This window comes from Apteryx rowi, unplaced genomic scaffold, assembly GCF_003343035.1.
Source record: "Apteryx rowi isolate R43461 unplaced genomic scaffold, aptRow1 scaffold_48, whole genome shotgun sequence".
NCBI lineage: Eukaryota > Metazoa > Chordata > Aves > Apterygiformes > Apterygidae > Apteryx > Apteryx rowi.
Window position 1 is genome coordinate 2,393,731 of NW_020450738.1, and position 13,941 is coordinate 2,407,671.

General features: G+C 40.2%; 2 protein-coding genes across 4 annotated transcripts in view; one reads left to right on the forward strand and one right to left on the reverse strand.

The window, feature by feature from the left end:
* The first annotated feature begins 917 nt into the window (after window positions 1-917).
* The window catches only part of ARHGEF38 (Rho guanine nucleotide exchange factor 38), a 29,143-nt gene continuing 16,119 nt past the window's right edge, over window positions 918-13,941 (forward strand). Inside the window, exons 1-3 of the mRNA XM_026078454.1 lie at window positions 918-4,036; window positions 6,628-6,751; window positions 11,016-11,163. Coding sequence (XP_025934239.1) covers window positions 3,851-4,036; window positions 6,628-6,751; window positions 11,016-11,163 — 458 coding nt within the window. The 5' untranslated portion in view covers window positions 918-3,850. The remainder of the gene's footprint in view (window positions 4,037-6,627; window positions 6,752-11,015; window positions 11,164-13,941) is intronic.
* INTS12 (integrator complex subunit 12) overlaps window positions 6,332-13,941 on the reverse strand; it is a 52,506-nt gene continuing 44,896 nt past the window's right edge. For 2 of the 3 annotated variants that reach the window (XR_003255598.1, XR_003255596.1), the window contains exon 17: window positions 6,332-6,783. The gene's annotated coding sequence lies outside the window, so the exon portion shown is untranslated. Of the gene's footprint in view, window positions 6,784-11,592; window positions 11,937-13,941 lie in introns of all 3 variants that reach the window. The other variant, XR_003255597.1, reaches the window with a different exon arrangement.

Below are 13,941 nucleotides of genomic sequence, written 5' to 3' on the forward strand. Positions count from 1 at the left end.
CAAGGTGACTATCTTACCTGGGAGGAAGGAGGGACAGAACAGTCCTCTTGGAGCTGCTCACTCCATAGGGTGGGAAAGCCTGGGGAATTTGCACACGTAGATCTTGTAGACCTGCTCTGGCTGCTCCTCCAGTCAGCTGCTGTGGATCCCCCAATACTTCCTGTGTGGCCTAGAAGAGAGCTGCATTCGCACATTGCAATCTCTGTTCCTCCATGCTCTCATTGTGTTGCTGGATGTCTCCATCTGGGGTATATTTTTAGACTTCATACTTTCAAAAAATTTTATTTTTCTAATACATGTAGCTGCTTTGTCCATGTCATTACATAGAGAACCTCTCATGTTGTGTGGCTAGAGCTGTATACTTCAGTAGCTCAGCTGAAAAACCAAAGTCATCATCTTCCTTGTCCTCACCAAAGCAAAGTCCTGAAGCAAGGCAACCACTGCAGGCAACTAACATTGCAAAGCAACAGTTGCAAACACTACATTTTGCTTTACATTTTTGTGTCTATTAAAAGTACCAACTACATTTTTGTAAACTGGTCTTAAGACATAATTGATGAATAACCCATTCAACAAATAGTTTTTCCTTTTTCCTAAACCTTCAAGGACAAATCAGCCAAATTCTTACTGTAATGGTTAAGCCTCAGCAATGTCTCTTCTTGCTAATCCTCTCTCTCAAACTGTTTGGCTGTTGGTACACATAGCAGGTAGAAACAAGCCTACTTATCTTCCAAATATGCACTTGATGTTTCTGCATTCATTAAACTTTCCCTCATTCCACAAGGATTTCAGCAAGCTACTAATGTTCTCAAACTGGTCAAAAGCAATCGGCTGAACATAAAATCACAGGTTTGGGCTGTAATCATCACTTCAGTATCTTGCTCTTGCATTCTATAGAGACAGACATGTCTAAAATGAAAAAGCGAACATATTGAGTAAAATGGAGAATTATATTACTTTTAACAAAAGGTACATTTATTAAAAAACATGTTTTCTGTATGGAAACAGCATCTACCTGATATTTCTCATAGTTATTTCTTCCTGTTGAGAATAGTTTTTATTTCCTGGCATTATTATCTATCATGCAATAAGGATAATAGATGAGCCCTGACATAATTCAGGTATCAGATTTGATCAAGGCGATCTAATGACATAAACTGAAAGAACAACCGCTCTTGGGATTGCAACTTCAAGCCTGAAGTGGGATGCACTGGCTTTGTTTTGTTCATATAATGCCCTCCCCTGCCACCAGTAGAAAAGATTAGAAAGTTCCTTTGCAGAGCATCTTGTGTTTACCTTCACATTCCATCTAATATCATAATAGTGCTGCATCTAAGACAAAATGAGGCTTCTAAGATCTTCTGGATTGTCCTGTCCTCTGTGCACTTCTTCAGGAATTATCCTGTTCAATGCTCACAGTCACACAACCCCCCCCTCCCACACACACACACTTTCACACCTGATCTCAAGAAGAATGTTGATTTTGATGCAGAAATGGAACTGAAATGGATTGTTAGGTGGTTCATTGCAAGTTTATTAGTGTGGTTAAATACCATAATTTTTAGAAGTTATTATTTTAGAGGTTTAGAGGTAATTATTTTACCATTTTAGCATGTAAGCAGCAGGCAAGGAGGTCTGATTCTAAGACCCTAGGAGGACATTGCTCAGAGGGAGCCATGAAATGGTAATAGTACTTCTTTTGCTCTCCTCTTCACCAAAGTAAGGACAGTTTATTTCTTCCACCCAGCATCTTTGGTGGATGAGCATTGCAGAAAGGGGTGCTCCTGTGCAATCCCTGCCCTTACACTAGCATGTACTCACTAGAGCAGAATTCAGCTTAAAAGTCTTTTGATAGCCCAGGCCTTGGAGAGGGGAAAACATCCTGCTCATGTTTCCATCTTATTGTCTGTGTACAAACTTGAGGACAAAACATTCACGCCTTCATTATACATACACTTCAAGGCTAAAAACTCAAAGTTAAAAGCAGTGGTTGTTTTAAAGAAGGGAGGTATATCTCAACGGAAAAAATATCTGAACAAACAGGCCCTCCAGATTTACTTCTCTTCCTGGTACTCACTGTTTAAACCTATCAGTACAGAGAGAGAGGTGCAGCCCCAAAAGCTGTATTTAAAACAGTAGTTAAGGCCACGTATGTCCGACTAGAAAATCTGACAGGAGAAAGAGTAATAACAAAACTATCTTTTCTGAGTATCAGTGGTCAGCATAATTGTATAAGGGGCTGAGGATGATACAGTGGTTTTATAACATTTTACAGCTCTCAGTGGATGACAGCTCAAAGCCCTCTCTCTTGGGAAACCAAAGTCACTTGGTTTCCTCAGAAGTCCAGCTCTAGGTTATCAATCTACGGCCTTGACCTTCATTGTATTGGTGAGCTTCGAAGCTCACTGCGTGTTCATGACCTTGCCCTTGAAAATCAATTCAACAACTGCAGTACATTCAGTATTGGTTATCAGCTGGCAAAGCATCAGATACTGCTTGCTATTGGCTCTTCATACACTATGCTTCCTACAAGAAGTTGACATAAAGGCGTAACAGTCTGATCCTCATCAGAGATTCCCATCCTTTGCCACTGAGCAATAAACCCCATGCTCTCAAGCCGCAATCTGGGTAATGCAGAGATGAATACAGTAATGATATGTCCATCTTTCCTGGTACTCTACACCATCTTGTGGCTAGCAGTAAAACACCAGCATATCCGCTGAAGTCTTTCACTTGTTTTTAGTGTTTTTCCCAATGAAAAATACGCAGATTGTCAGTGCAGACACATAAAATTTTGTGCCCTTTGCACAGCTGACGCAAATGTCTGCAGAGTGGCTTATGAGCCAGCAAAAGGGAAGACTATCGTTAGAGATAAGTAGGCTGTTTCCAGGTCCTGTAACATATGTAAACTACCAGTCTATAGGAGATTCTCTTGCATTTCCATGTTTTTGGAACAAAACAGATATTCTAGGTTTTAAATATGGAAAAATGGTTAAGACTATCCTGATACCAATGATCTCTCCTGTCTCAAGAAATGTTATTATCGGTCATTAAAGGTTTTCCCTTATTCTCCTGTAATTCCTTTATGTCTTTCAAATGAATCCTTTTAAACAGAATTACAAGTTTCATTGTCATCATTAGTATCATTATTATCACTTGAAAGTACGTCTTCCAGTATTTACAGCCCTCAGCCTCCTATAAACAGACATCGACGTTACATTTTCCAGAGCAAAGATTATTCCAGTGAAACTTATTTATGGTAAACACAAACTTTTTCCTTCACAGGAGCATGTTTTCTCCCATCCCCCAAGTCGGTATTTTCAAAGGAGCAGAAGGGAATGTGGTGTACAACCCCCCTTGGATTTCAGTGTGACAAGGATCTATCTTATGCTCCATGGAAAATTTCCGCCTACATATACAATATCAAAGCAGAGGTACCCTATGATAGGTTATCCCCTTACTGCCAGCTGAAGGGTTTCCTTCCCCAAACCTGTAACCACTCTTAGAGGAAGGAGACTGGATGACCCTCAGTCTGATCCAGCATTGCCATTTCTCGTGCTTCTTTTCTTGCTCCCCCAGGAGGATTTGGGAGTTTCCCACAGGCCCTAGTTAATGTTCCTTTTCCTCAGTCCTTCACCGTGGCACTGCAGGGCAAGCTGGGTTAGCGCAGGGATTCCCATGGCACAGCTCCCGCCTGGGACCAGGGTACCTCCCTGGCCTTTGCTTTCAGTGGGGAAGGCAGAGCCAGGGGAGAAAGGGCACTTGAGACCTTTTGTATTAGCAAGCAAGCAAAACATGGTGAGGATGATGAAGTTGTGACACTCCTCTAATACTCTTTTAAACAGAAAAAATGGCCCCACAGGCTGGGTCCTCATCATCTGCCACCTCATCCCAGGAGAACAAAGAACAAATCACCAGACAGATGATGGCCAAGAGGGTGAAAATCATTGCAGAACTGATGCAGACAGAAAAAGACTATATCAATGACCTGGATCTCTGCATCAGGGAAGTGATTCAGCCTCTGAGAAACAAGCAGGTAAGCACCGGGGGCGGAGGATGAGGTGGTGACGCCAAGATCTGAATTCACCCACGTTCTGTTTACAGATAATCTTAATGCAAGCACAAATGTCAGCGTGAGAGTGGCATGGTGCCAGGAGTGGGTTCAGAGCTAACTTTCTGGAAAGGGGACATGCCAGCACTCCAGAGAGGAGAATGGGAAGGCAGATACACTTCTGACACTTTCACTGCACCCACATAAAGCCTGCATAAATGTACTTCCCTTGAGAGCAGCTTAGACCCTACCTCTTTTTATTCGTGCTCTCAGGCCTGGGCTGGAATAGGAGCTTCAGCTTCTCCATGCTGCAGTATAGGATGCTGTGTAATCATAACCCCTGGTACCATCCCCTGGCACACCATTACTGCCACCTCCAAAAGCAGTAACAACCAGTAACAACAAATATTTTCCACAATAACAACCTTGAATGATATGGATCTCCACATCAAGGTTAAATTCAGTCTTAAAGATGACTTCATCCAGCCTCTCAGACAGCTATGGTGAGAATATCAGACAGCCCAGTGAGCACGTATGAGATCTGCATCTTACTCAGCAAAGCTAAGCTTAAGAAGGATAGCTCAGAAATGATCTTTCAGGCAAAAGAGCTTATGGGCCAATGATACCCATTTTCCTTTTTAGCGGAGACTTCAAAGAGCACCTTTGCCTCAACAATATTGCAATTTCTAGAAAAACTGTGCAGTCACAAGCTAGGARTAGAAGAGGTTGTCCAGGGAAAGATTTATATTTGTGGAGCCTGCAACATAGGATTCATAAAGGCTGTACATATGGTATCTGCTGCTAATGCAGAATAAGAATCTTTTTAAAYTGGCCTTTAACCAAGTATTTTGTATATATGGTTCCTTATGAAATAGGTCACAAAGTATCRGTGCATGTGCTGAAGTGAATGGCACTGACCCTACTTCTTTGGGAAACTCCGTGATCAGCTGAAACCCATGCTATTTAAGCTCCTGCAAAATTTTTCTTTTTTTTAAAAAAAAACACTTATCAGAGTTTGTTCCAACCTATTTTCAGCAGAGCTGGAATCTGCTAGTGTAACTTTAAGGACTTCTTGACTTCTTTTTCCTCCKCACTTGCTTATCCACTTAGAAGAATTCTCCACTTGACTCTTTCCTCGGTCTGGCCAGCACTGAGTAAGAGCATTGTCTAGTTGAATTCACTGAGATTTTTAAGAAGTTTGCTGTATTTCTTTGCTCTTTTCAAGCCAACTGAAAACATATGTCCTGATTCTGTCCTTTGTCACTGTGTATGTAAGTATGTATATAAGCATATATGCACAATATATTTCCAAATACTATGTAGACATTATGCTGGAGCAGAGATCAGAAGTCCTTTGATAGATGTATACAGGAAAGTAATTTAGAGATTATAACTGTCTTAATTTAATAACCTCTGCGTTTTTGAAAGGCTTTCAAGAATGTTATATGGTTTTAAGACTGCTTCTCAGATAAACAACCATATTTGAAAGTTTGTAATGCATTTAGAGATGGATAGTATTTAAAAAATTGACCTAGCAATGAATCTGTTTCATATTTCCAAATGGATAAAAATTGTTTTAGCCCCTATAATAATTATAAAAAAATTAACTACATTAGCACTGAAAGTATAATGCTGATTCTGTTACAATAGCATGCAATTTGATCCTCCTGGCATCTGGTGAGCTGCTACGTAAGTAAGCAATTCTGTTTCTAATGGAGAGAGAGGTTCAGAGTGTATCAGTACGGATGACTCTAAATTGGTCTTGCCTTTATTCTCAATACAGTATTAGCACATTACCACTGGCTATCTCCAATTGTCCCTGAATATTAATTATTGCCCTGCTGTGCATGGAAATGAATAACTGATGTATGAAAAGTACGTGTTCTGAAAATTTTTTGTTTACTTTAAAATGAAGAGGGATACAGAGCCAAATTTTCTGTTGGTATAAATTGGTGCAGTTCACTGAAGTCAGTGTTGTCCTGCCAGTCTCTGTGGAAAGCTTCTTTGATTATATTAATGCCTATAATTGTAAATCTGTTTGTTTTAGTGGAAATTATATGGTCTTGATCGTACTTTTTGGATTTAYGGGACACCTAATTTCAAATGGTACCACCATCTGTTGAAAGTCTACATACTTGATACCTGGCACCAACACACCCAGGTCTCAGCTTATGTAGCAGTTCATGCAGCCCCTAGGAGCAGCTGGTAATCAGGGAATCAAAAACTCTGTCAACTAGTCTTTTTCTCTATGGGAAAATAAATAAACATTTTAAAGCCAGCTAAAGATCTTTCCTTTATTCAGATGATAATATTTATTTCCTTCCTAGGTAAACACATTCAGATTAGGAATAGTTCAAAATAAGGTTAAAAGCACTTGATAAAATGCCTTTTGTTACACTAATCTGAAAACTGTATATGTGTCCTTGAAATCACAAGGAGGATGTTTATATGAGGTTTTGCAGAAGTGGTGTTTCCTGGAGTGTTGAACACTCAAGGCTTAGCAAGAGAAGGTCTATAATACACAATGTCCTTCCTTATCCTTCGTCAGTAGCTGCTTAATATTTGTATTCCATTAGATTGTTCGCTTTGACGTCGATGGCTTGTTTAGCAACATTGAATCGGTCCATCAGATATCAGCCAAACTGCTGTCATTGTTGGAAGAAGCCACGGCAGATGTGGAGCCACCCATGCAAGTAATTGGTACGTTTACCGTCCTCTTGAGTTCTACAGAGCTACACGAAAGAATAAATATAACACTCTCCTGTCCTYTACCCTCATCAGACTTAACTAGTACCACTCCCAGAGACTAACATGCTACTAGCTGTCYGCAATAATATGTGAAACATGAAATGTGAAGTCTGTCCAGTGAGTCTACCGTACTCATATCAGACCTGATCAAGATGCTCTTATTCAAACCTTCTTTGAGGGGATTTTGAGGGGAAGGAGGGAATGAGAGTGAGTTTAGCATGAGTAAAAGCTGCAGCACTGAAGTTATGCCATATACTGATAATATCATTTTAATTTAGATAGATAGATATTGCCTAACTCTGCTGACACTTAGACCAGCTCTTATATTGCATATTTATAATTGTACCATTCAAGCAAAGCACTAAAAAAATGATTGGAATAATAAATACATCACAAAAAACCCCAAACATTGCAAACATATCTATAGGCAATATAATTCATGCAAGAGATGGTTAAGTGTGCTTAACAGGGACATGGTCAGCAAAGAAAGCTCTAATTGATATATTAAGTTTGTGGGAATCTGTGAAGGTATGTCTGTAGGGATTATGGGTATTTCTAGCAAATGGATTACCCCTGGATATACCACAGCAACCATATGCTCTGCAGTTCAGGACATGAATGTTAGGGCTGTGATCTATTCACTTGACACTCTGACACAGCTGGAGAGATTTAGGAAGTTACTGTTCATTGGCTCTTCCTTAACTGCTTCTTAAATGCAGAGGCAGTAGCTGAGCCACCTTAAAGGATCAGGTGAGCATTCTCAATTTGCTTCAGTGTAAAGTCCTCCAATTTAATTTAAAAAGCTTTCAGCTATGATTCAGAGGTCAGAGAGATTCTTTCCTCCCTAAATTGACCATATACCACAGGTAACATGTTATAGAAAGAACCCCTCTGCTTGCAAAAAAATGGAGCAAAAGATTATCAGTTGCCATTTGACTAAGCAACATGATTTTGAAGTATATGAGGCTTGGGAAAAGTATGAATCCTAGCACGTCTCAATCTGGTTTGCCAAGGCAACAGCTTAACGTAGTCTGATGAGACTGTGTTGTTTGGCGGTATTTCAATAAAAGTGCATCACGATGAGTCATACCCTTAATAAGCAATGTTCTATTCTAGCAGGAAGTGGCTTTCTTCACAGCAAAGGGAATCATCCTTTTAGTTCCCTGCCACATCCAGAAGACAGACAATTTCATCAGTTTGTTAGGGTGTTTCTCCAGAATCAGACAAAGAGTCATGAAAATGTATGGGATTTTGGATCAGAGTTGGCTAAATTATGACAAGGAAAGAAACTGGCAAATAAGGTGTGAGCAGTTCTTTCAAAGATTAAGACAAAAGCAGGGAGAATGACTGCGTCACTATAAACGGTAAGTTTGTCATCATCCTCTGAAAGTATAGGAGATGATTGTTTTGTCTTCAGGATCCTCACAGTCAGTGTAAAGGTTGTTAAAGCCAATCTCTGGAAAACGTGGGCTGATGAGAATCTATTTAACATACCCATCATATTCTAACAGGTTTATGGTATTTAAACATCTTGCATTGAAAAACTCTTCTTTTAGAAGGCAACCCAGTCATGGTGAGGTTGAGGTATGCTCTGTGCATCTTAGGCTGTGTCCGTATTAACAAGTAGTGGGCTCCAACAGGAGCAGACATGTAGAGCAAAACGGTTGGTGCTAAGGACCTGATGTCCATACTACACATTTTAGGGGGTTTACTTCAGATTAGCTTTAGTCTGTACCTGTGGACTGAGAGGTCCCTTTTATGGCTGGACTTCATAAGATGTGCCTTCAGAGTGCATTTTCTGGTAACTGCCACCCCGAAAGAATCCAGTTTGTGTGTCTGTGACTGCTCCACTGTGCAAGCGAGGCATGGGAAACGGACAACTGAGAGCACTCTCCTAATCTGAGCTAAAATGCTAATGTAGACACATCTCTTGTGTTGTTTTGTCTTTTAAAGCTATGCACAGCAGAGATAAAATTGCCCTTTCCAGTTCTCTCTCACATTTTTTTTCCTCTCTGTTCTAGTCACTGTATGTGGAGGAATATGATGGTTTAGATCTTATCCAGGCTTTCATTATTTGACTCCTTCTTCCTCCATCTCCCACTGCTGTCGAAACAGAAAGCACCACTGAAAGCCATAGCGAGAAATTGTTTCTGTTGCTCAAGCCTTCTTCCTAGGATTTTCTCTTCAAGACTGTCTGACTATTGCACTCAAGAATAGGCATCAGACAAAGCTGGATTCATCAGAGTGTGCAAAAGATTCAGAGTATGTTTAAACCTGTACCCAAATACAATCCATTTTTGGCCCCTATAGCAAGCTCCCACAGTGATATGCCTAGCTCAGCTGATTCAGGACATATGGCTTGGGACCAAGAAGGACCTGTCTATGAAATCAGCACATCATTTTTCTCATCATTTAGCATCAATGGAAATAYTTGTCATTATGGGAAAATGCATTAATGAACAGATATTGCTCATCTCCTTCGTTATGGAGGAGAGGATGATAATTTTCAGCCTCTAGTGTATGCTGAAATGAACAGTAAGTCTATAGTTTGCATTTTTGCTACAGAAAACATAACCTCTCTCGAGAGGTTAGCATATTAAGGGCCATGCTAAGCACTCAGAGCTCCAGCTGAAGTTAGTGAAAACTGTGAGAGCTCAGCATCTCTGAAAATCAGGCCCCAAGGGAGCAGAATCACGGGAAAGCTTGTTATGATTTCCCTTACAATGCTGGTTAATAAAGGCCTGTATAGTGAGTTCATGGGAAAGTCAGGATGCAATGTGTGTTTTTAGCAGTCAGCATTAACATTTAGCACGAGATAGAGAAGACAGAGGTGAGAGACAGCTAGAGAACATTTGACTATAGGATGCTGGTGCTTTTCCGACTGTGGCCTTACAGTAACTAAAATGAACTTCTGTGGTCTTAGCTCAGTCATTGTTGTTCCCTTATTCACACCTTGAAACCAACATGCATTAGACAGCCCAGTTAACCTTTGCTGCTAGGGGAAAAAACCCAGAGCTGTGTTACTGTGGTAACTGAATCATTTTTCACTTTAAGACAGAGCAGTTCAATGCAATGTATTATGAAACAGCCCACTCTGGTCAGGATGAAACATGCAGGATGCCTGACAGCTTTGTGCTCACTCTGTGAATGAATAGARAGCTCCCAATTAATGTGCTGTTCGGCTTTTAACTTCAATAATCATTGCTATAACTCAGCAGGAATGTTTAGAAAACATCTGACTGGTTACCATACAGATGTAATTTTTCAGTAAGTGCTTGAGACAGTAGTTTTCACTGTTGTTGCTGTTTATTATATGCATTTCCAAGGATGTTGATCAGGATGCTCTTACATATGGGTGTAAGAATGAATATCTCAGCAAAAGAGATGAAGCCTTTTCCACTTGCATAATATTTCTTACATACACAGAAACCAGCACAGGAATTTTAGGCTGAGAGAATTAGGCATCAGAATTAAATAGAAAATGGGTATATTACTACTTTAGTGCCTCTAAAAATCCCAACTGTTCTTTGAAGAAAAAATGGTGTTGTAGAGGACTGGAAATGTAAATATTTTTCCCCTTTCAGTTGTATATAAACCTAAATAGTGTATAAAAATGGCTGTAATCCACAGTGGTTTTATTTAATTAGGGGACAGGTGGAGGTTTTTTCCTCTGTCATGTGAAAAAAAAACCCTCTATTCTAGGCCATAACAATTGCCATTTCAGGATTCTGCAAAACAGATGATAAAAGTGAAATGGCTAATGGGAGATGGAGTCATTATTCCTGTTATAACTCATCTAAGTTCATATTCAGTTGAAAAAAAGTCAAAAGGAAAATTAACATGCTTACAGCCCAGAACAAAAAATGGTCACCCCTTAAGAGTTAAGCCCTCCTGTCTGGTTTTCATATAAAAGACATTAAGCTGTGGCAGTGAATTAGGGGGCTGCATATGAAGGGGTGCAGTGTGTGGAGATTTCGTCCCTTTTCCTAAGGGAATTTTTGTGCATTAACACTGATATAATGGTGTCCAGCTATGACAAAGATGAGCAGCTGAGAAATACATGTAATAAATAATGCACATAAACACGCAAGATCATTTCTAAGGAAAGTAAAGTGGAAACCAGCCTTTTTAGCTCACGGCTAATGTGATGGAATAATAAAACTCCTTCTGAGACGCTGTTGTCTGGCTTGACAYGCTTTGTTTTTCTCTTTAACAGGGGAAGTGTTCTTGCAGATTAAAGGCCCACTAGAAGACACATATAAAATCTACTGCTATCGCCACGATGATGCACACACCATGCTGGAATCCTATGAAAAGGATGAAGAACTGAAGCAGCATTTAAGACACTGTGTACAGTCCTTAAAGTAAGATCTTTTCAAATGATGATTTCTGTCCATAGTCAGTTGCCTGGCAGGGAACATTTTAAATGGATGTAGATGAAAGGTCCCCTGTAAATCCAGAGTTTTATGAGGCTTGCTGGGAGCTCTGGCTTATGCTGCTTTCATGAAAAGATGACAAGCCAGGGGCCATGATTAGATTTCTTTCTCACTAAGATGGCCAAAAATAGCACAAGAAAGGTTGCAGTTCCTTTAGCTTCAGTGCCCCATACTGGCAAAAAAAATGCTGCATCATATAATGGGCTGTTGGGAGCACCTTGCCCAGCTCCTAGGAAGCATACTGCCCCCATTTTCAGCAATTCTATTGTTTGAACTAAAATAATATGCAATGGTGTTTCTGTGCCCCAGCTAGACTGTAAGGCCCCAGGGATTTGGAGTTATTGCAGTGCCRGATACCTCGTGGTGGGGATATTTGAAAGTGACTGGTGTTGAACGAAGCTGTCATGTCCAGACAGAGGAATTTGCTTAGTCTCTTTGCCTCCAGCTCCAGCTCCATAGAAAAATCCTCTTGAGAACTGGAGTGCAGCAAAGTAATGGATCTTTCATGCAGTGTGACTTCCTCCTGAACCCAGTCATGTGAACCACCTCACCTTTTCCATGGAGAGCGCTTCTCTTCCCACCTGCAAATTCTCTTTCCCCCTCACTTTCTCAAAAATATAGCACAGAACTGTCAAGAGGGAGCAGACCACCGCCTTTCAGATCAGAAGTCGAGCTCTAGAAAAGGCCCATGCTGCACGCTTCTAGGAGAGATGTAAAGCTATCACAAATACTTAATCAATGACAGACATTTCAACTATACCTCAGCTAATGATCAGTCTGTAGAGAGGTGTTAAGACTTAGGACATAGGAAATATATCTGAATGAAATCTGGAAATGGTGGTAGAGAAAAATATTAACAAATCAAAAGAAAAATGTTTACTTAGAAGACTGGTTGTGTTGAAAATAAGGCTTCTTTGTGCAACATGTCTGGTTATTAAATACATAACAAAGTACATTTGGTTAGACTTTAGCTACCCTGGAAGTTGAAAGAAATAGATTTTCAGATAAACTCAGGCTTTCAGGCTAATGGATGGCCAGGTATCTCCCCTAAGGGGGTGTTTCAGTTGCTGACTCCTACAATATTTTTTTCCAGCTAATCAAGAGAAGCTGCAACTGTCATCCCTACTGCTGAGGCAAGAGACTGTGGAAGGAAATAAGGTTAAAAGATAGTGTCTGTGTACATGTTAGGGTGGATGTTGCCACTTCAATGCTAGAGCCAGTAACAGAAGCTCCTGTTCCAATACCACAGCTGGGATTTGTGAACAGAAAGGATATTTTCTGCTGAACCGTTGTAGCCTTGGCTGGCAGGAAGTGACAAAAACTACCTCACAATGAAGCCTTTTTTATCTTGTTCTTTCCTATTAGCCTTTAAACAGGAACCAATGGAAAAAACACCATTACATGTACTATATTGTGTTTTTTTTCCCAGTGGCTAAAAATTGCAACCAATTGAAAAGTTAAGCCTGAAAGTACACATTCAAATGTGGAGCTGTGGTTATCTAAACCTGTTACTACCGATTAGAGAATACTCGTCTTAGGAGGAAATTAATGCAGCATTCTTACCGAATAAGTTACGGACTGTTTTCCACTGTGAGATATAATGTATTCAGGGGCCACTGACTGCTACTCTTGAACAATGTTTACTTCTTAAATATTTTTTCCCTCGGGAAGAGTATTGTCACATTTTTAAAAAGTTAAAATGGGCTGACATTACTGTGGGCTTCTCTTCCTCAGCTATGCCACACCTGCCATGTTAAAAATGACTTCTATCTTGCGAGTGGCACTCTGCACATCTGTACAGGCAAATCAGATTTAATTAGCCAGGCTTGGATTCCTATTCTTCCTGCTGCCTAAAGAGGAGAAATTCCTTCCCAAAATGTAGGTGTCTGCCTTGGAGATATGTGTAAAAACCAATTCTGCAGAATCCCGTGTTTCAGCAGTGATTATGCAAGCTGGGGATGTTTGCTAGCTTAGCCAAAGAAATGCAGCTGGTAAAAAAGGATGCTGGCAACTACCTGCTCTGCTTTTGGTCTGAAGTAGCCTGGTCAACTATTACAAGGGCAAAGAGATATCACAAGCACTCCCAGAGCCGACAGTGCAGAAGCAATGAAAGCACCAGCTTCCAGATGCTCAGTTAGCCCTTAGTGGGCAAGGAGGTATTAGTGAAGGCAGTCAGATAGCAGTGGCTGACAATGTGATGTCAGGACTTAATACTGGAAAAGTCTAACATAGCRATGGGGAGACATTTTGGTTCCCATGCATTTAGGTGATCTTCTTTAAGTTTAATCATACCATAAAAAAAATATTCTTTGTGCATGTCTGAGTGTTTCCAAACTACAGCTGTATCTCTCTGCTGTTTTCACTACATATATAGACACTATTCAACTAYAAAGAGGTTTCAGCTGATGTGTATCCTACAAAAAAACCTTAAAATTGCCATTGAATCTATATCCTAAAAGGCTGAAGTGCATTCTTTCTCATTTAGAAATGCATTTCTATTTAAATAAAATAGAGGTGGATGTTTACAAAGCCCAAGGATTACATGTTTTAACTGTATAAGAATAACATATTTTAATACTGTGAGGAGAAGGGTAACTAAAGCCAGTTTCCTGACAATCCTTTCTCATTTGGGCTGTCTTTTCACAAAGATATAGGGCCAGATTCACTGGTACCCTCTGGCTGTTTTGTGCAGTTCTGCTGACACAT